This window comes from Drosophila hydei, unplaced genomic scaffold, assembly GCF_003285905.1.
Source record: "Drosophila hydei strain 15085-1641.00,03,60 unplaced genomic scaffold, DhydRS2 tig00000330-arrow-arrow-pilon, whole genome shotgun sequence".
Lineage (NCBI taxonomy): Eukaryota > Metazoa > Arthropoda > Insecta > Diptera > Drosophilidae > Drosophila > Drosophila hydei.
Window position 1 is genome coordinate 295,947 of NW_022045710.1, and position 21,291 is coordinate 317,237.

Sequence of the window (21,291 nt, forward strand, 5' to 3'; positions counted from 1 at the left end):
TTTTTATTTTATATAGAAAACTTTATCTCGAATAGTTGATTGCGTTCTTAACAAACGCAATGACACCAAAGTCTCTTAATAGGTTTGCTTTTTTTTGGCGAATATTTTTCATGTAATGAACGAACCGGTTTGGAAGATTATGGGCTTGAATTTGTCGAATAATGTTTAGAAGGAAAACGTGTTTTTAATAAGGACCATTGCAGTACTTTGAACCACCGGATGCTATCAATTTTCGACCTGGTTGTCTGTTTTTTTTGTGGTGTGTGGATGAAACAACCCCTAGGAAATGCAGATTTTGTTACACTTACATTAGATAATCTTAGACCCATCATGCTAGGGCCATTCTGCTCGATAAACATCACATTAACGTGATTTTGAAGCCGATTAGCTAACCAACGCCCAGAAGTTGCGCACTCATCATCCGTGGAACTGCTACCTCATGCTTTGTTATGGAAGTGGGTCTCGCAAGAAGGATGCTTTGAAAATACCTCAGCGACGCCACGGTGGGAAGGATTACAACATGCGCTGCATATACTTATAATCGAAAGAGCTACGAAGCAGCCAAAATTCTAGTGCTTTTGTCAATTATAGATAAATGATGATAGAGAAAAAAATTGAGCTGAAAACAAAGAAATTCTAATAAGACCAGTATTTGTACGGATAGGAAGACTACAATTGAATAATATGATCAAAAAACATTTTTGGAAAAATGTTACGTTGAATTTTTTTAAACAATTAATGAACTCAGAGATAACGCCTAACTTGTAGAAGCCTTTCCTTCTTTACATTTTTTTTTAAACTAAAACTCTTACTTAAATTTCAGATCTCATTACTTGTGTACTTAATTCGATCTAGAGCTTTGGACCTATACGGAGATAGTTTCCATATATCATATCATAACTGATTTGCTAAGACCTAAAAACTCGACGATCAGAGCAAATATCGAAATCTTTCAATATTCGATTTAAGCTAAAACCCTAAGAAAAATTAACCCAGTTGTAATAAGTGTATATAAAGCTTTGTACAGATCTAGATTTAAAGGAGAAAGACCAAGCGGAAAAGGCAGATGCAGAGGAAGAGGAAGAGGAAGAGGCCGGTAGGATGAGGACGTTGGCCCACTCAGTTGTAAAAAATGAGGAAAACGTGAAAGCAGAAAGAAAAGCTTATTGTTCAAAGCTTGAATGCCAAAACGTAGCATGAAAGCGATTCAAAAGAAAATTTAAGCACAGCAAAAAAGCTGAAAGAGGATTCTGAGGAGCAGAATAAAATAGAATAGAATACTCACAGAGACTACACAGACACAGATACAGATACAGATGCACACACACATACAGACAATGGAGAAAAGCGGAAAAGAAAGGAAAACAGAATAATACAACTTTTTGTGTTGGCACAAAGCCAGGCAAATGCAAAATGAATGTAATGAATAGAAAATACCGAAATGAAATATGTAATAAAAGCAGAAAAGAAAAGGCATTCATAAAACACACAATCATTTCCTACATACATAATTTGTTCACGTATGAAGTTTCACATACATGTACACATACATCGCACCTGCCTTATCACCCTCTCAGCAGGTGCACAGGAATGGAACGAAGTAACGAGATTGCGGGCCATATCCCAGCTGGGAAATATACTAATTTGGATAGTTCTGCCTTGCTATATAAGTGCTATATAATACTGAATTATACAGTCTTAACTTTAACAATTTGATTTCTTCAATTTCAACTTTAATTTCAACTTCAATTCCACTTAATTTTTTCAGTTTAATTTAGTTACATACTTTAATGATTGCCTTGTCTGATTTACACTTCAAAAGTGGAAATGGACCTATCAGTGGATTTTAGATCAACAACTCCGTTGTATAAAGGGCGTAATTTCAAGAGACGGTTATAGTAAGCTAAGGTGTCAAGGGTTTTTTCGACTTAATCAATAGGGGAGTTCAGCAGTATCCATAGAAATTTTGTCGAAGGCACGCCCCCAATATTAATAAATACAATTTATATTTATATATGTTCACCTTTATAGTTTCATAATATAAGTAGGGTACTTGCCAGTCTAGCATTTGAGAGTTGTCTGTGCTTACGTGACTACTCTTTGGAGTTTTCATATTCTAATTTCGCACAAAGGCGGAGTGACCTGTAGAGAGTAAGCTTTGAACAATGCGTACTGTTAGCTGCATTGACCAAAGAACAATGTCGCCTGTCGAGGCACTAAAATTAAGCGAATTTCGAATACATTGATTTTGTAGGGAAGGAAAAGAAAAAAACTTTAATTTATTAATTATATATTATATATAAACGTAGAAAATACGCTTTTGCTTAAGGGCTATACAAGCCTATGCTGAAGCTATGCGGTCTTAATCGGCAATGTTGTATGTGGACAAGAATATTGTCCCTCAGTTTTCGAGCTTAACTAATTGAGAATCGATTTGTAACTTATTATTGATTTCTTAGTTACCTGGCTGATCAATCTGCTTCGAATCAGCTGCAGATGGCGAATCATTTCCGAGACAGTGCGATCCTTTTCATATGTTCGCTGCGATTGTCCTCTTGCAATCAACGCGGCATTATCACTGTAATAAAATCAAACATTTTAAAAAAATATATATAATTTACGTTTCTATAAATGAAAATATTTCATAACTTTATTTTAAGTAGATACTATTTTCAATAATATACTTTTTTATATACTTTTTGAAATATCACCTCTATATGAGCCATTAGATTTACTAAATAAGTTTTTAAAACTCTTAAAGACTCTTTAAGAATTTGTCCAAGAACCTCTACATGTTCAAGTTTATATAGATATTGTACTAGAAACTTACCTCTGCAAAGAAGTCTATGAAGTATTCAAATTATTAATCCTAACATAGCGTCCTCCAAACACAAGTAATTCCATTTCTTTTTATATTTTTGCTCCCCTAATGTACCCGGTGAGCCACAGAATGATATTGATTCTAGAGGATAATGTCAAAGTTTCTGCGATTACTTGATTACTTTTGACTTCCTATTGCAAATTACCGAAGCTAATTCTATTAAATGTGCACACCTAGCAAAAACTACCAAATAATTTTGTGGCAAAGGAGCTGCGGGCTAAGTCAACGTACATTGGTTCATGTCTCTCATGATGCGACCAATTTTAATATAATTTAATAAATTTCAAAAGCAAATAATATTGAGCTTACCATTTTTTTAGGTTAAAGTATTAAATATAACCAAAATAACTATTTTGTTTTGCATGAAATGCAAATTGAAATATTTTATTAGCAAATATATATATTAAATTCGGCATTTCATTAATTTTAAAATGCATTTGATTTTAGTGAGCTCATCGATATATTTTTGTTGAGTCAAGGTTATACAGCCTTTGGTCCCACTGTGCCCTATTGGCACGTTCGCTCTGTTGCCCGTCTAGGATTGCTGTTAGAGTTTCGGCTGTAGACTATTTCTAAATAATTGAATGCTACAAACGGAAATTGCGAATATATAGTTGGAGCGGGCACCAAATTACGACCACAAACATCTGTATCCACACCAATCCAATTTGATTGGCTCCCGCTTCATTTGAAAGTGGACACCCAAATTAGACTATAGAAACACTTTGAGCCACCAATCAGCAGTCTTGTTTAATAAGTTTATAGTCATATATTGACATGCCGTCGGTACAGGTAGGTATAATTGAGGGTTCTATTTGCAGACGCGGGAGTAATAAATGCGTTATCGCAATTTTATGGATAAAAACTTTTCGTTTAAAAATAAAAATATATCATGTTTCAGAGTATTAGACTAGAGTAAACTAGAGTTAAGCCTATATACTACTCTATATGTCAGAGTGGTGCATTGGAATAATAATAATAATAATAACTTTCTTTCAGATATAAACCAGGAGAGTATATAACCATCTTGATAATGCTTGTCTTGTCTAAACCACTTTAAAAACCGAAAGAGCTATTACATAAGGAAACATTAAGATAAAACAAAGTCATACGTCTCCTAAGAACGTGAGTAGCTTTACACAGAGACACCGAAATTAGTTCAGTAGGTCAGTTTTATATATATATATATATATATATATATATATATTGAAAAAGAGATTATTTCCTCATTCAGATCACCTCATTTTGCTGGTATGCTAATGGTGACCTCCTCTTCTCGTAAATCTAAATGATTTGTCAATTGGCCACTGGTCAGATTAACCAAATTGGATAGTGGACGACTTATTCCATTCCATTCTTTTTATAAATTCCGTGCGTACAGAGCGAGACGTATAAGGTTTCCAGTTTCCAGTACAGGGCAAGTTGCCAAAGCTCTTATTTTGGATTGCATTAGACTGTTAGAAATATATAGAACGGGGGACTCACCTTAGAGGCTTAAGCATCGAGGAGCTGTCGTCTGAAAGACTTTGCTTGCCAAAGGTGTCCATGTCTGAAGAAGCAGGAGGGTCACTGAGAGTTGGCAGTTCCGTTCGGTTGGGTGTATATTGCTCGCCATCCAAAAACTTAGAGGTGGAAACTGGATTTCGAGTAAGTGGTAAGTGATGAAAATGACGCTGCTGCTTTGCGCCGATAACATCCTGATCCAGATCCATTATTTGATCTTTTGCATCTGTGTCCGGCTTATCATTCAGTTCTTGCTTTATCAGACCACTATAGTGACTCCTGAAAATAGCAACACTTGCGTTCTCAACATTGTCATTAGTTAGTTTGACTGACTCATCATTGGTGCACTGCTTCGAGTACGTTGAAAGGGTATCTATGTTAAGAGATTTTTGATCATGCATGACCTGAATATCGATCTCAGGAGCTGGCCCCATCTTCAAAATGCCATTTAGTAATCGCGACTTTGACGTTTTTTTGATACGTTTCTTTGACGTTACAATTTCATGAGCTGACTGCAATGAAAGTTAATACAAATAAACGAGTTATTTCAAATATGAATTACATATATATCTGGAGCTTATTTCCGTACACAAGTTTTATAAATTCGCTTAATCGTAATGAGGTCAAAAGAGTATAATATTTTGTCAACTGGTTTTCTTGCTTTCCAACGGGCTTCTATTAAGGTGAGTCATTGTGAATAAATATAGCAGCCTTGAGCCGTCAAAGACAGCTGTCGGAAGTCGAGATAGTTGCGAAGTACTCACCTGACTAACAGTCTCAAGTTCCGATTCATTGGAACTAGCTCGTGGACTAATGCTCCTTGTGTCAATGTCCAAATATGTGAGCTCGCCATCGCTAGCCGATACTGGACCCATTCCTAGCCCCATAAATTCCAGACTCTTGCCCTCAACATCGACCTCGTGCTCATCCTCGCCTTCGCCCTCGTCGTCTTCGTCGCCGTCGCCGTCGCCGTCGCCGATGCCGTCGCTAGTTTTCAAAATATTACAGCCGGATATATCATTGTCATTATAATTATTGTTATTGTTGAAAAACTGTTGTTGCATCTTAGCAGCGGAAAGTGCAATTTCGCTTAAGTTCAACTGGAAACTGAATTCTTGTCCAGTCTCTGTTGCAGCTCCTTCAAAGTCTTGTGAGCTATTTGAGTCGCCATCAAATTTATTCGGTGGCGATTTGCGTTTTCCCGACATTCTGTGAAAAAAATAAATAATAATTTCACATCAATCTATGGAAGCCTGAATATAAGAATAAGAATATATCGATATCGATATATTTTTGTTATAAAATGGGAAATCAGGGTATAATGGTTGTGTGCAAAAATATGTAATGGTCAGAAGGAGGCGTGGCAGACTCCAGTATATATATTCTTGATCAGGACGACAAGCCGAGTCGATTGAGCCCTGTCTGTCCGTCTGACCGTATGTGTGAACGCGTCGGACTCAGCATCTATAAGAGCTAGAGACTTGAAATTTTTTAGGTCCGTGTATAGCACGCGCATATCAAGTTTGTTTCAAATATTCGATAAATATTGAAATTCAGTTCATAAATTATATCTAAGACGTCTTAAAAGCTAGAGCATCCAAATTTTGTATTTAGTCTTATGTATTTGTTGGATTTTGTTAACCGGCTCCGAATTTCAACAAATTCTTAAAATTTAAGTTCAGTTGGAAATAGGGCCATTATGTGAGGACGTTCGCATCTCAACCAAGCCAATAGGATATGTAGATCATATGCTGAATTCATTAAAATCTATTAAGTCAAGAAGAAGTTATTAAACAAAACGTTTGGCCAATTTGCAAAAGCACATGTCAGCAGCGCCAAGCGCACTCTTTTTTCCTATACGTGTGCACACATACATTCAAATACGTGTATTCTTTTCAATTCGAAGAATCGAAGTTGCGATTAAATATTGCTTGAATTATCAGATGCTACTCTACTTCAAATTTGAACTCTTTTTGTGGAAGGTGCAGTGGCTGTGTTGGTAGAGGCGGCGCTCGTATGCAGCTCGGTCCGGGGCTCGAGACCAGTTGAGTTGAAACATTTTTTATTGTGTAATTTTTTTTTTTTTAATTATGAACTGGCGGTGTTGGTAAAGTTGGTGCACGTTGCGCAAATAATCCGGGTTCGAAACATGGTCTCGCAATGACGATTTTTATTTGTTTTCTTTTTTTTTTTGAATACTCGATACAAACTACGGAAAATTTAAAAAAAACTCAGAGGACTGGGATCAGGGTATCTCCTAGTCGGGCACACCGACTAGAGCTTTCTTACTTGTTTTTATTTTAATTTTATTAATTGGACTTTAGTCAAAAATTTGTACGTTCAGATTCTTTGCTACCTTACAAAATGTCGATTTATTTTGCAATTAAGATATTATCTCTAAATGCATTTATTCTTTAAAGCTGCAAAAGCCCAAGTTCAAATCCCGGAGAAGTCTAATTTTTGTAATTTCGTATTTTGCAAACGCAGATCGGCGGTGGTTCAGGGAATCGCGCTAGATGGGCAGCCAAATACGAAAAATATAGTTCTGTCGTTCTTTCCGGAGAATACATATCAAACAGAGTATATTTATATTTAGCGAAATCTTTCAGCATCAACTTCCGTTTATGTGTCTCACTCCCGTGCAATTCCCTCTCCCTCTCCCTCTCCCTCTCCCTCTCCCTCTCCCTCTCCCTCTCCCTCTCCCTCTCCCTCTCCCTCTCCCTCTCCCTCTCCCTCTCCCTCTCCCTCTCCCTCTCCCTCTCCCTCTCCCTCTCCCTCTCCCTCTCCCTCTCCCTCTCCCTCTCCCTCTCCCTCTCCCTCTCCCTCTCCCTCTCCCTCTCCCTCTCCCTCTCCCTCTCCCTCTCCCTCTCCCTCTCCCTCTCCCTCTCCCTCTCCCTCTCCCTCTCCCTCTCCCTCTCCCTCTCCCTCTCCCTCTCCCTCTCCCTCTCCCTCTCCCTCTCCCTCTCCCTCTCCCTCTCCCTCTCCCTCTCCGATCTTCTTACTCCGATCGTGATATTGCAGTTGGAGTAGCACGTATTGTGTGTTGCATGCAACATATGCAGCAAATCTTTAATTTTACTGTGGAGGGGGTGCTCTGTGGGTGACTTTGACTCCACTCATGCAGTCCTCTTTAGTTTCGATTTTTTCGTTTTTCGTTTTTAATTTTCTTTTGAATAAAATGACAAATTAGTAACAACATGGACTCTCGTATTTATTTTATACACATCGCAAACGCAACAACGATAAGTGCTATTCAATGAATACTATATATATATTTATGTATATATATATATATATATATATATATATATATATATATATATATATATATATATATATATATATATATATATATATATATATATATATATATATATATATATATATATATATATATATATTTTTTTTTTTTTATATATATATATATATATATAAAATTAAATAATTTCGATTGAAATGTATTTGATCAAGGTAGCTTATTCAAGCGGTTGGTGATTGTGGAAGGAGTGCCTCAGTGAGTCAATGACTGTTTCAATGAGATGAGATCGCTCTGCACGCAGCGGACGCATAGTAGGAGAAACTGGCACAGGCTGATCGACTACGCTAAGTTTTCACAGAGAGCGTGTTCCCTAAATGAAATATTGGAATTTGAAATAGAGCAGCGCTAGATAAAAAAATAGATATGTTTAGGCCAGTTGCGGTTGTGACAGATCGGGATAAAGCTTATCTTCCACAACGAATGGTCGGACAGAGCTACATGTTGGAGTGTAGTCCCCATCTTAAGTGCAGAGACAATCAGCCCCAGCAGTCAGCCAGAGAGCAAAAGAGGAAACAGAGCTTCGGTTGGGGAAGCGACAAAGACAACAAATGATTGTTTTTGCGATTTGCTTTGAACTGAACATTTTATTTATAATGATGACTTCCGTAACTCGTATGAATAGACGCGACACCAACACACGCACACACATAGTCATCAATTCAAATATTGACATGAACTCTTGCAAATAGCTTCCGCAAGTTGACTTTAATGGGCCTTTTTGGCAGTTTTGGATATGTTTTCTTATTTTTACACATACGCACACACATACAGATGCACATACATGAACGGACAGAGCTTATAATACGTGTCAAGCATGTGTAATAAAGATACTAAACAGTGTGGGTTTAAAACTTAACTTTTGTGTGGATAAAATTTAAGTAATTCTCATTTCTATGACTTGTTATTATATTGTTAAGGTATTATTGTAAGTCAAGCAAAACTGAAGCAGATCGATAACAAACTCATCAGAATCAGTTAACAAATCAATTTGACGGACAGACATCCAGTGTAATAAAGTTCTTAACAGAGGAAGTCTTAATCTGCCGAAGCTTATCAGAATATGTCCTTTGAAGATCATGAAATTTAGAGGCGAATTTTTATTTATAATTTGCATATTTGAGGAAAATATTTAAATAGTTGAATGCCCATGGCGTAAGACAAATAGTATCCAATAAATAAATAAATAAATTAGTTACGGCAAATGCTTGAATCAATAGACACAACCGCGACGTAAATAAACAACCTCCAACTCCTCATCGATTGTCGCTGCTGCGGGTTGTTTCAGTTCTACAATATGGATTTGGATTCCGGTTAGGAATCGGATGCACATTCGGATAGAGATTCAGAGTAGAGTGAAGTTGTTGCTCACTTATCCTATTCGAATGCGAAGGAATAAGCTCGCATCTACTCAGCAAAGCCCACACAATCAATAAGTAGTAAGAGCATACATAAATGCAATAAGAAGTTTGACTCTGAAGTCCGATATTAACAATCCAAAGTGGAGTTCACACCAAACCACCGTTTGCCTCCATTAGCGAGTATCAAAACAACTCGACAGACGAACGGTGTGTGAGAGCACAGTCATTTAGAAGTAGTCGGAGCCAATATTCTTTGCGTCCATTTAGATGATTTTCATTACTTTCTATTTCTTGAACCATTTATCATTTGAGGTCGAAGCAAGTGCCTACAATTTGTCCGTGATACTCGTAAAAAGCCATCGACACAGTTCACGAATTGGGGGAAGACTTTTCATAGCTCAGCAAATTGAAATGGGAAGGTTTGCTTCAAACATTTACTTCGCATCACTCCTTGCCTTGACTCGAACATTCCCACATTTCCAAGTATGAACAAAAGCCCACAACATATATTCATAGCTTTATATTAGAAATATAAGTAGATGTGCAAATACAAACGATTTATGCGTGGGAGTGTGACGGGGGGCTTAAGGTAAATAAAATAAATATTATTCTTCCTTTTTAAGCACCGCAACCAAACAACATGAAGAACATACAACATATACAGAAAATAAAAAAATAAAAAAGAGAAACACACACAAATGCCTGGGCGCAATAATGAATTTTCAATTGAAATGCCCAACCACCTCTTCGGGAGCTCTGGACCTGGACCCACGACCACTTCCCATCGACATTTGGCATTGTTTACGAGCCCTCGGCAGTAGCCTTCATGTCTTTGCGCACGTGCTGGCATTAAAAATGAATTTGGTTAACCGAAGGACCACCGGCGGTGGAATAGCTCTAATGGGGTCTACTTATTTGAGAGAATGCCGATTACCACTTTGCAAATTACCAACTCGAAAGGCGACTCCCCGAAACGAATGCTGAATGTGAAACTCAATCTCTGATAGCTCTGATAGGCTACGGACCAATCCACTTTCACGTTTACTTTCTTCGGGTTGACTAAAGGTAATTGGACATACTGCGAGAAATATAGCGAGTAGGGCTTAAGTCTAACAATACATTTTACCTTAGTATGTTGTATTGTAAGGCTGTATAGTTAGTGACTTTAATCGATCAAATTTGTTTATACTGTCGGAAGACTGTTCAGTACTGTCAGTAATCAAACATCTGCGAATTTTCGACAATATATGCTCAATGGCATATACATATACAGAAATGCATTCTTTATGCTCATAAACGCCTTAATACCCTTTCCAAGACATATCATGATTTTGCTATACTCTTCTCTCAGAAAAAAAAGCGACCTCTATAGTCTACCATTCAGAAATGTAGCTTCGTTCAATGCCTTGATTTGTATACTCTGATCCTATCGAAAATGGGAAATCAGGGTATAATGGTTTTGTGCAAATGTATGTAACGGGCAGAAGGAGGCGTGGCAGACTCCAGTATATATATTCTTGATCAGGACGACAAGTCGAGTCGATTGAGCCATGTCTGTCCGTCCGTCTGACCGTATGTGTGAACGCGTCAGACTCAGCATCTATAAGAGCTAGAGACTTGAAATTTTTTAGGTCCGTGTATAGCACGCGCTTTTATCAGTTAATCGATAACTATTCGCATTTAATTGTTATCGAATAAAAACATGATTGAAATGCAATTAATAAAGTATATCTCGAACGTCTTAAGATATAGAGCCTCCAAATTTTGTATTTAGTTTTATGTATATTTTATGCAATTTTGATTTTTGTTGCATTTTGGATACCGGCTCCAATTTTCCCCAAATTCTTTAAATTTAAGTTTAGTTGGAACTAGGGTCATTATGTGAAGGCGTTTGCATCTCCAAGCTAATAGGATATGAAATATGCTCAAAATTTCATTAAAATCCATTAAGTAAGACAGAAGTTATTAACCAACCGTTTGGCCAATTTGCAAAAGCACATGTCAGCAGCGCCAAGCGATTGAATTGTGCTGATTTATTAGGTACTACTTAACTTCGCGTAAAAATTCTGGGTTCGAGTCTTGGTGTGGTAATGTCAGTTTTTATTTGTATTTTTTAATACTCGATACAAACTATGGAAAATATTAAAAAACGCAGTTAGGACTGGGATCAGGGAATCTCCTAATCGGGCGCCCCAACTAGAGTTTTCTTACTTGCTTAAGGTTAAATAGTATCCAAATGTATTACATATTTCCCATCAGTTCGCACCATTGTATCTGAAAATTTCTATCTTTATGTTTATGACGGTTGTGAAATTGTTAGCTCATTCCGAGGTCACAGATGACATACTATCCATTTATTATCTTAAAAGACATACCAATAAGGGATTGACCACTTCCCGTTTAAATGACATTATAACTAAACTGCTTCTGGACCGTGAACGATCTCGTATATAATATATTTGTTATTTACTATTTACTATTTACATAGACGTACATATATACTTGGGCATGTCCAATAACTGCACGGCTTTTAAAAGTATGGTTCTTTCAAATCGTAGTTCAAAGGAAGCTTTTGTATTTGTGGCCAGTCTTTGTTGTTGTTGTTGTTATTGCGCTTTGTCTCTTTGTTGATGGCGCACTTGTTTGGTCAAAAGGGCGCATACAAAAGGTCGACTGCAACGTGGACGGAGGACATCGTGCAGCTATATAGCCTGGACCATCTGTACCATCTGCTGGGGGTCATCCGCACACATACAATTCGAGAGACTCGTCCATTATTTATGCCTATTTATGCTTGTTCATTTTTACATTACACTTGCCGCAACGTCGAATGGGTTGCCCTTTAATGCTCGCAACTCTCTAAGCACATGACTGTGTATGTGTGTATGTGTGTATTAGTGCTGCCTATTTAGCCTTTTTTCGTAGAGACCTTTTTCTGCTCGAACTCAGCCTCTTCTGGTAATAAAGGTAGTACGTTTTTTTATCAATATATCTATATCTATATCTATATCTATATCTATATCTATATCTATATCTATATCTATATCTATATCTATATCTATATCTATATCTATATCTATATCTATATCTATATCTATATCTATATCTATATCTATATCTATATCTATATCTATATCTATATCTATATCTATATCTATATCTATATCTATATCTATATCTATATCTATATCTATATCTATATCTATATCTATATCTATATCTATATCTATATCTATATCTATATCTATATCTATATCTATATCTATATCTATATCTATATCTATATCTATATCTATATCTATATCTATATCTATATCTATATCTATATCTATATCTATATCTATATCTATATCTATATCTATATCTATATCTATATCTATATCTATATCTATATCTATATCTGTAAATGTGTCTGATCTGTATTTGTATATCTTTTGGCACAGTGTAATCAATCAGAAATGATGTATCTGTATCTTTATTTGTATATCTTTCGTCACAGTGTAATCTTCCTGAAAAGATGTCTTGAAAGGTTTCCCAAATTTTGTTAAAGGGCGATTATTACACTTGTCGCACTCTATTGTGTCTGGTATCGTGATGGAGTAGGTACTAAGAAACATTACGGTGGAGCTTGTATTATGTCTACTTAATGTTGCAGACAAATATACACTGTAATGTTAAATTCGTTAATCTTAGTAGCGCTTGCACTTTGTCACTTTGTCTTTGACACTTTGACGAGGATGCTGGGTCTGGGCAAAATATTGATTCATCTTTTAAGCATAATCCGCTTAAATGTCTATAATGGCCATCTCCTTCTTAGCCAACATACGACTAAAGCTGCCGAAATCCACTGCTCAACCAAAACTTATTAAAGGACAAACAGAATAAGCATAACAACTTTTTAAGTGTATATAAATTCTTCACGCCAAAAATTTCCTTTTTTAAATATTATACATATTATAAATATCCCAATGATACGTCGGTTATATGAATATAATTTCCAAACTTCAAGGGGAAAAATCACGAATGGGGAGAAATCTTTGTTTCAGGAAGTTTTCATTAAATGATACTAAACAAATATTCTAAAATGATTTTTAAAGTCAGTCGAAAGAAGTCAAAGCATAAAATACGTTTTTTTCCGATTGTGAAAAATGCTGTACATATCCTCATGAGGTTTGTTTTATATGACAGCATTAAGCTACGAAACAAATCACGTCTCAAATCGAATGTCTTGCATTATATTTTCGAATTCATTAGATATATACACATGTATGTGTGTGTGTGTGTGTTAACAATTGGCATACATTTTATATGAACATGATGATACGCCTAACGATTGCCGCAGAAGGGATCGTCTTTTTATCGTTCTTGAATTACTCTTGAAATGTGACCACTTGACCAATCAATGAATATTATATGTTGTCCTCTGTATGTTGTAGTAATGTTAAATGTTGAATGCCTACATCGTCACCCTTGGTTGCTCCCAATTTCCTGCTTCCCAGCCAGCAGCCAAGCTGTCCAAAGGAAACTAAATTGGTACAGCCAAGCCACACCACCAACACGAGTAAGAGCGCTCGAGTCGGGAGTGTCCGACTTGGAGGATTCACTGAACCACGTGCTCAACTTTTCCAAATGAATTCCATTCATTTTAACAAACACATGCATTTACTCATGTACTCAAACAGACAAACGGACACGCAATGTTACAAGACACTAAAATATTATACCCTCTTTTAACAATATACAATGGGTATTGGGTATCAAAAATTTTGATCCCAGTGCGCCAGCAGATAGCTTTGCCTGCTTCACCCACTGTTTTACTTGATTGAGTCGCCTGCATAAGTGATTTGAACGTTGGTATTAAATTTGGGTGTTTCCATTTGATCTGTATTGTGTTGTCTGACCGTATCGCTCGGATGACAAGTGGGACACAGCCCGTTTTTATTTTATCTGCTAGCCACACTTATGTTTATGGGATATTCATATATATTTAATCGCATCTCTGACTGACTCAGAAATAAACTCTTTGAGGAGTCTGCCGACGTCGACATGGGAAGTGTAAGTAGCTCACGTCACAGAACACAAAACACAAGACACAAAAGACAAAAGATCAAAACGTCTTTGACAATGAGATTATGACACAGGCGAAACATCTGAACCACATCTGGCCAACACATGCAGTACAGAACAACAGGGTCCAAATTCCTATTTCGAATATTTAGTGAATTTAGCGTTAGATTATAATGCATCTATATCTGTATCTGGACCGGTATCTGTATCTTTATCTATCTGTATTATCTGTATACCTATCTGTGACCGTATCTCAGTTTGTATATTTGTATGTGTATCTGTATTCCATGCATGACATTATATCTGCATCTGTATCTGTATCTATAAACACATACGGGCTATGCAGCCAATAAAATCAAAGGTTGTGCTGTTGTGATATGATTTTTCGCTTACAACGTAACGACATCCAAGGGTCGGAGAATGATACAATATTCAGCAATGATGTTTACCTCCATAGCTTGCTCTTGCTCTAGATCCGACTATTACAGTCGAAAACTTAAATTATAAGAAACTGGCCTTATTGCATGGATACGTCAAAGGCCTACGACTCCATGCGGCACATTTTGTGGATCGCAACTGGATTGCTTCAAGAACTGACGTCTGCGAATTGATATGGGGATGGGAATCGGAAATGGGGCTACTGCGTGAAAAGTGACTTTGCCTCTCTTTAGAGGAATGACGATGCCAAGCAACACACAACATGTTAGTTGAAGCGCATTTGAGAGCGAGGCTCGGCATCAAAATCGAGGCCAAGTTGTTAACTCGCATTTTTATTTGTTTATTGGATTCGCTTTTTCTTCTCCTGGTTGAGTCCATCGAGGCACCATGCACTATAAGTACTTATGAAATCTGTTATGACTGAAACCCGATCTTCAGCTATTTAACATAGGTCCCAACCTCTCCTCTACCTCAGGCATAGTTTCATCTCCTTATACGAAAATATCAAGTTAATAGGGTCCAATTTAAACGAGTCAATTGAATGCCTACAAGAGTATTCAATACATTGAAGACATCAAATAGCTGAATTTACAGTATCGTATATAGTTTTCTAAGGTCGATACAACCATAGCGCCTATAAACTTATATATATATATATATAACTCTGTACTCCTTAATTTACATATAATAGTTATTGATCGAGGAGAGTTCGATTATTATTGTCCAAGAGACTTTTGGATTGAATCGATAATTTTGTATGGAAGATTATATATTCACCCTAGCCTTAAAAAATATCTAAATGAAGCCACCATTCCTTAAGAGTGTTTATTATTGCTTTAGCAATGACAATTCAGAACGTAAGCTGGGAACTTAGCAAGTGGCCGATGATTGTAATCCAATTGCAAGTTTCACTTGCAGTTGCAGCTTGCAATTGACAATCTTTGCCCTCTACTCTGCTCTGCTCTGTTGCACTTAGCTTTGAGATTGGTCAAACTTGATGCGAACAAATAAACAAACACTTCGTCTGTTCAGCCAAACAGCAGTCGGTCAATCCTTTGTGTTATGTTTTACCCGAACACAAACACAAACAATGGACCTATTGTTCCGGTCATGGGCCGACCCTTCTTCTGCTTGCGCGCAGTAGGCGTTAAAATTGAGATACTCATGAATACGTTAGGCAATAGTGTACTCTGGTAACTGAATTGCAATTAGGATACACTGAGTGAAGTTCAGTAAGTCTAGAAGCTGCGCTTTTCTTTTTCCTCTTGTATGCATGCAGACAAACATGGGACAGGCATCTGGGTTGTATTCAGATATTTATGGAATTGTAGAGCTCAATTTTGATGAGTGTACTATAGTGAAATATTTGCCATTTGGTTTCATGTATATCTTCTGGATTTGGTTTATACGTTCTGTTTACCAATCAGGGAGTTCAGTGTATCTTAGGGTCGGTCATTCAATTTTTCTTGTGATGGGATAGATAATTTGTGAGGCACTAGTCCGAATTCGATTACCATTCTTCGGCCGTCGCTCTAGAGCCTTAGACTGCGCCACGGCTAGCAGCGCTTAAATCGAGCTCTGATAACAACAGTAGAGGCAGGTGGAGGGCATTGTACAGTGGGCTGTGTGGAATAAAGGCAAGTCAAGCAAAGGCGCACGCAAGTGCGTTGCGAACCAGCCGACCAGAACCGAAAGACGGATGAGACGGGCAAGACGGACAACGGACGAAAAGAAATGCTAAGATCGAAGAGATCGACTGAGTGGCTCGTATACGCGGTATGTCTCACAAATGATAAACACAGACAGAGAAACACAAGCACATACCCACACCCTCCTCTACTGCAGAGCAGAGCCTTCACCTTTAGCTGTAGCTCCAGGTTTTGGTCAAAAGAAACAGGAAACAACAATGTTGTATGAGAAATTTGATTTCTTGTATTCGCGTTCGTTTGCGTTTGAATTCGCATTCACCTGTTGTTATTTTCAGTGTGTTTATTTTTGCGACGACAGCGACTCCAGAAACGGGTACAACAATCACAAGAGCAACAACAACAACGCGACACCACAACTAGTTTTCCGTGTTTCGCATCGGGAGCATTCGCATTCCGACGAAGTCTTCGTCTTCTTCTTCCCTCCCTCTCCCATGAAGAAACCGATCTTAGCTCGGCACAACGGCGTGCTCGCAGGCACTGTTGTCTCTTCAACCGGAGGGTCGGCGCCGCGATTCAGATTCGGCTTTATCTATCTACTCCAAAACACGTTTTCGAAGCATTTTCCCAATAGACTAGTACACGCAAGCACACACATCTAGACACACACACACACACACTCGGTCATTCGCACATTCGATTTTTATGCGTTATGCGTAACAAACGCAACCCCAGGCCCCTGCCCAAGCCGATTTTTAGCAATTTTGAATAAACACTTGCTTTTGGTTTTTCTTATGGATGACAGAGGGTACCTGTACAGGTGTGTTGCTAAGCTAAGCAGCATACATATTAGATCAGAGACACCATTTGCCAATGGAAGGGGTATGATCCAAATGGCATTAAATTAGATAATGAAACAAGTTTGAATACCGTCTGCAGTAACCGACTCTATGATACTGAAAGCCACTCGGCTCGGCCAGGTTAACCCTTGAAGCTTTCTGGCTAGTATCTGCCCATACACCCGAAACCTTTGATTAATATGTTAATATTAAAAACAAACAAAACTTGCATCCTCAAGATCAACAACAGATTGACTACTTCAGTCGAAACTAAAACATCGGAAATGGAACTGTTAAGGAGAAAACTATACCTAAAATCAAATGCAAAATTGAGATATGTATTTAAAATAGGGGAAAGTCAGTGACCCCAAACGGTAATATTTACGTAATGGGATCAAGCTCGCCTCGTTTGGCCTTCGCCTTATACAGACATTTGTAAAAGCCCTTTATATCCTGAACTCGAATCTCCAATGTGTTCCGTTAATTATATACGACTCTGTGCACATCGATTTTCTCACTCGGTCTATCAATTTGCCGAAAGATACTCCAGATTTGAGTTAAGCTAGAATCTGTTTAAAAACGCAGGTTCATTTGCAAAGAAAACGCTATTCTTATTTTGTTTTATTTGCTTTCCATAGTAGCCGTTGTCCAGTTTAACCAGATCCCCAGAACTGGATAAAAACCTGTCGCCGTTTCCCTAGCCCCCTCCCATCCCTCCCCGCTTAACACCACCCCTCCCCTAAATGTCTGGCGCAGTTCTGTTTAGCTTAATGAGCATGCGTGCAAAGCACTGTCTGTGTGAGTGTGACTGCCTGTATATGTATGTGTTTGTGTGCGTGTGCGTGTGCGTGTGCCTGTCCTTATGCCTATGCGTATGTATGTATGTATCTTCCGGAGCAGATTGAAAAAGATATTACTGCATACAGCATAGACCAAGCATAGTGTAGCCATCTCATTTTTAGGCATTTGAGGACACACACTTGACTCTCGGAAGCGGGGCATAACCTCACCTTTTTGAAGCCGAAAACATGATGGTATCAGTAGTACAATGAAGGCAGCCAATCAATTAGACTTAACTAGGATTTCAGGTTACATTTAGAGAACATTACTTCATTTGGTATAACCGATCGTCCACTGATGCTGATGTCCCAGGTAAACAGTAAACAAATCGCTAAGTACTCCGTAGGACGGACACGTGGCCTGGGGACATCCCGCCAGTGCACATTGCTTCGCATTTTGTCATGATCTCATTTCATAATTTTTTAGTACTGATGTCTTTGCTTGAATAGCCGAACTCTGGCGCCGTTTGTCAACATTGTTTTTATGTAGTTTCGATGTTTTCACATTTGGCAATTGAGATTAAATTTGACATGCAGACAACACGGCGCCAAACATAGCGTTCAAGGGGCACTGCCTAGGTAGCAAGTCAGATATTCGAATAGTCAGCATAGCTTATCCGCCTACAAAGAACAATAAAGACACGGAAGGATTTACTGTGTTGCATATGATATTACATGTGTATATCTGTTATAATTAGGCTGCTACTAGTACTAGAAACACTTCCTTGAAGAGACAGATTTGGAAGTTAGATCTTAAGCCGACTTTTACCGATTTAGGGGAGGTCTTCCTCACTCTATGCTCCTTCAGTTCCGGATCTACATGAATATATATTTTAGGTTTTAAGTCCTCACTGCTCATAGACAGAGCTTTATGTCTTCGATACTAAACTTAATTCTTAGCTTTTCCTGTGAACAAGTATTACGCAGTCTCTTACATCCAACTGTAGACTTTAATTTATTTATTTTGTACTTTGTCGCTCCTTTGTGCTGCTGCTGCTGGTGCTGTTGTTGTCATCGTCGACCACTTATCGGACACTTGCCAGCCGCCTCCAGGTTCTGGCTTTCAACTCGTACTACTGCACAAATACTTAAATATATATATATATATATATATATATATATATATATATATACATATATATATATATATATATATATATATATATATTCACACTTATATACGTATGAGTGTGTGTGTGTACGTATCTATTTTCATTTTGTTACTGTCGCTGTCGCAGTATGTCATTGTTTTCCGCATAGACGCGTCTTTGGCAATATGCCGCCTTTGGACATTTCATAGGCGCTCCTTACACTAGAACATTTAGTATATGGGGCTTACGTCTGTCTACATCTCCCAAGAAGAGATGAGAAGAATGCTTGAAGACATCGCTGCTGAGTGTGTGTGTGAGAGAGTGTATGTGTGAGAGAGTGTGTGTGCATTCGATTCATTGTTTCGTCTTGATTGTCTCTTTGATGTGGCCCGTGGCCCTTATTACAAGCAAATACAAGGTCCGAGTACACAATTTATGGCGTTTCTCGATGACACTCTCCTTCGAACAATCGACTACGAGCAGCCGGCCGAACAACAAATAGTAACAAACACAAGCCCTCTTGACAGATGTATGGAGGTAATATCATTAGGGAACCTAGGACTTTGTCTCAACTAAAATAAATAGGTGTGCAAAGTAGCTCGGCTGTGCCATACCCTGTACAATTTCAGCTCATGATGAAATGATTTCCAAAGTTTTCACACCTATGGAAGGCTCACGCAAATGCAAGCTTTTTCTAGCTTTGTGTTCATAAGATCGGACTGTCCAATATTCAATATTCTACAATGAGGACTGTGTAGAAAGAACCAAGGCATTCAGAGTATTTCGTAGTCGGGAACTCCAGAGGCACTCTAGCCTGATCAGAACTAAGAGATCGTTGATCATATGTACGCATGAATGAACTCTCATTTCAGTGCATCTGCAAATCTTTTTTGAACACATAAAGCAGAGCAATGCGGACTACCAGTCGAGTTGAGAGTGATATGTGTGATAAAGGATTTCAACCGGTCAAGCTAACTGCATCAATAATAACAATAACACCAACAACAACGCCACCAAAAACAACAACGATACAAATCAAAACACGGACCAAGTCAAATAAAACAAAGTTAACCGCATGTCTCCCCGGTTACAGTTATGTATATGTAAGTAGTTAGCTTACGAGTCGGAACGAAGCGCGACGCAATGAGTCGGACTCGTTGGCTTCGTCTTCGTGCCGCAGTCAAACGGGCGGGCAAGTTTGCAATTACAGAAAAAAACAAAAAACAAAAAGCAAAAACGAAAAGAAAAAGAGAAGAGAAACCAGTCACCGTCTTCCCATCGACCGCACGATCTAACTTAGGAGCTGAACTTCGGCTAAGGCTTTTCCCATGCGAAGAGATGTCTGCGTGGCAAATACACCTGTCGCAGTCAATGCTTGTGCGCGCAGCCAGTGGCTAGAGCTGCCAAGTGCAAAACAGATCCGCAGCTCAAATACTTCGAATCGCAGTTCACAGACCTCTCAAAGTATAACGGAAAAATATTTTTGTTCTTTCGAAACATAAATCCATATATAAATATCCCTATATATACATACATTAGTAGGCATACGACTAAAGTCCTTCGTTATCGTAAAGTATATCTATAACTGTGATATACTTATTAATTTCACTATCAATTTCTTAATAGTATTGAGCATTAAGACTTTAACCTATATTCAGAAATGGTTCTATCCGGCTACCTCTCGCTATTGCTAGGTAAATCTATTAACAATAGCGGCAATTGCATCTCTTCATCTATTGATTTCACCTCGACTTACCTTTGCTTTTGCAGCTTTATCTGTGTATAGTAATTCCATACATGAATATACAACGTTTCTTCTATCTTCCTTTCCTTCGTATCGATTTGACTAGGTCCACTTATTAGATATTGATTATTCAAATCTATAATATATATATAATATATATGGCACTATTTGGAGAACTGTTCAATCGAATCACTCTTGAGTCACATTTCACATTTGACAGAGTCTACTGCATGCACAGGTTAGACGAAAGAGAGTATTGGCATGGAACATATAATGGGGCGGCGATCGAAAGGCTTGCAATATTGATCAATGCAACAATTTCCCTAGTGGGTCTGCGGCATCTCTCTCTCTCTCTCGCTCCGACGTCATAGTTGACAACATCAAAATTCTGTCGATTAGCCGACTCGGCGGCCGGAGACACAGAAACACATTTTAGTTTGTTGTGATAAGTGTTTGACCTTTCATAGCCAGTTCAAATTTAGTTTTGTAGACCGCGTTTATGCCAGTGCGCTTTCGCTCTCGTCTTCTCTCTTCCACATCCACTCTCTCACTCTCCCACTCTCTCT

The 21,291-nt window shown here is 38.0% G+C and overlaps 1 protein-coding gene across 1 annotated transcript in view; it reads right to left on the bottom strand.

The window, feature by feature from the left end:
* LOC111594139 (transcription factor SOX-6) overlaps positions 1-18,076 on the bottom strand; it is a 40,260-nt gene extending 22,184 nt beyond the window's left edge. The window contains exons 1-5 of the mRNA XM_023307306.2: positions 18,062-18,076; positions 5,149-5,593; positions 4,718-4,896; positions 4,367-4,663; positions 2,464-2,578 (exon numbers count right to left, since the gene is read on the bottom strand). Coding sequence (XP_023163074.2) covers positions 2,464-2,578; positions 4,367-4,663; positions 4,718-4,896; positions 5,149-5,592 — 1,035 coding nt within the window. The 5' untranslated portion in view covers position 5,593; positions 18,062-18,076. The remainder of the gene's footprint in view (positions 1-2,463; positions 2,579-4,366; positions 4,664-4,717; positions 4,897-5,148; positions 5,594-18,061) is intronic.
* Between the last annotated feature and the right edge of the window lie 3,215 nt (positions 18,077-21,291).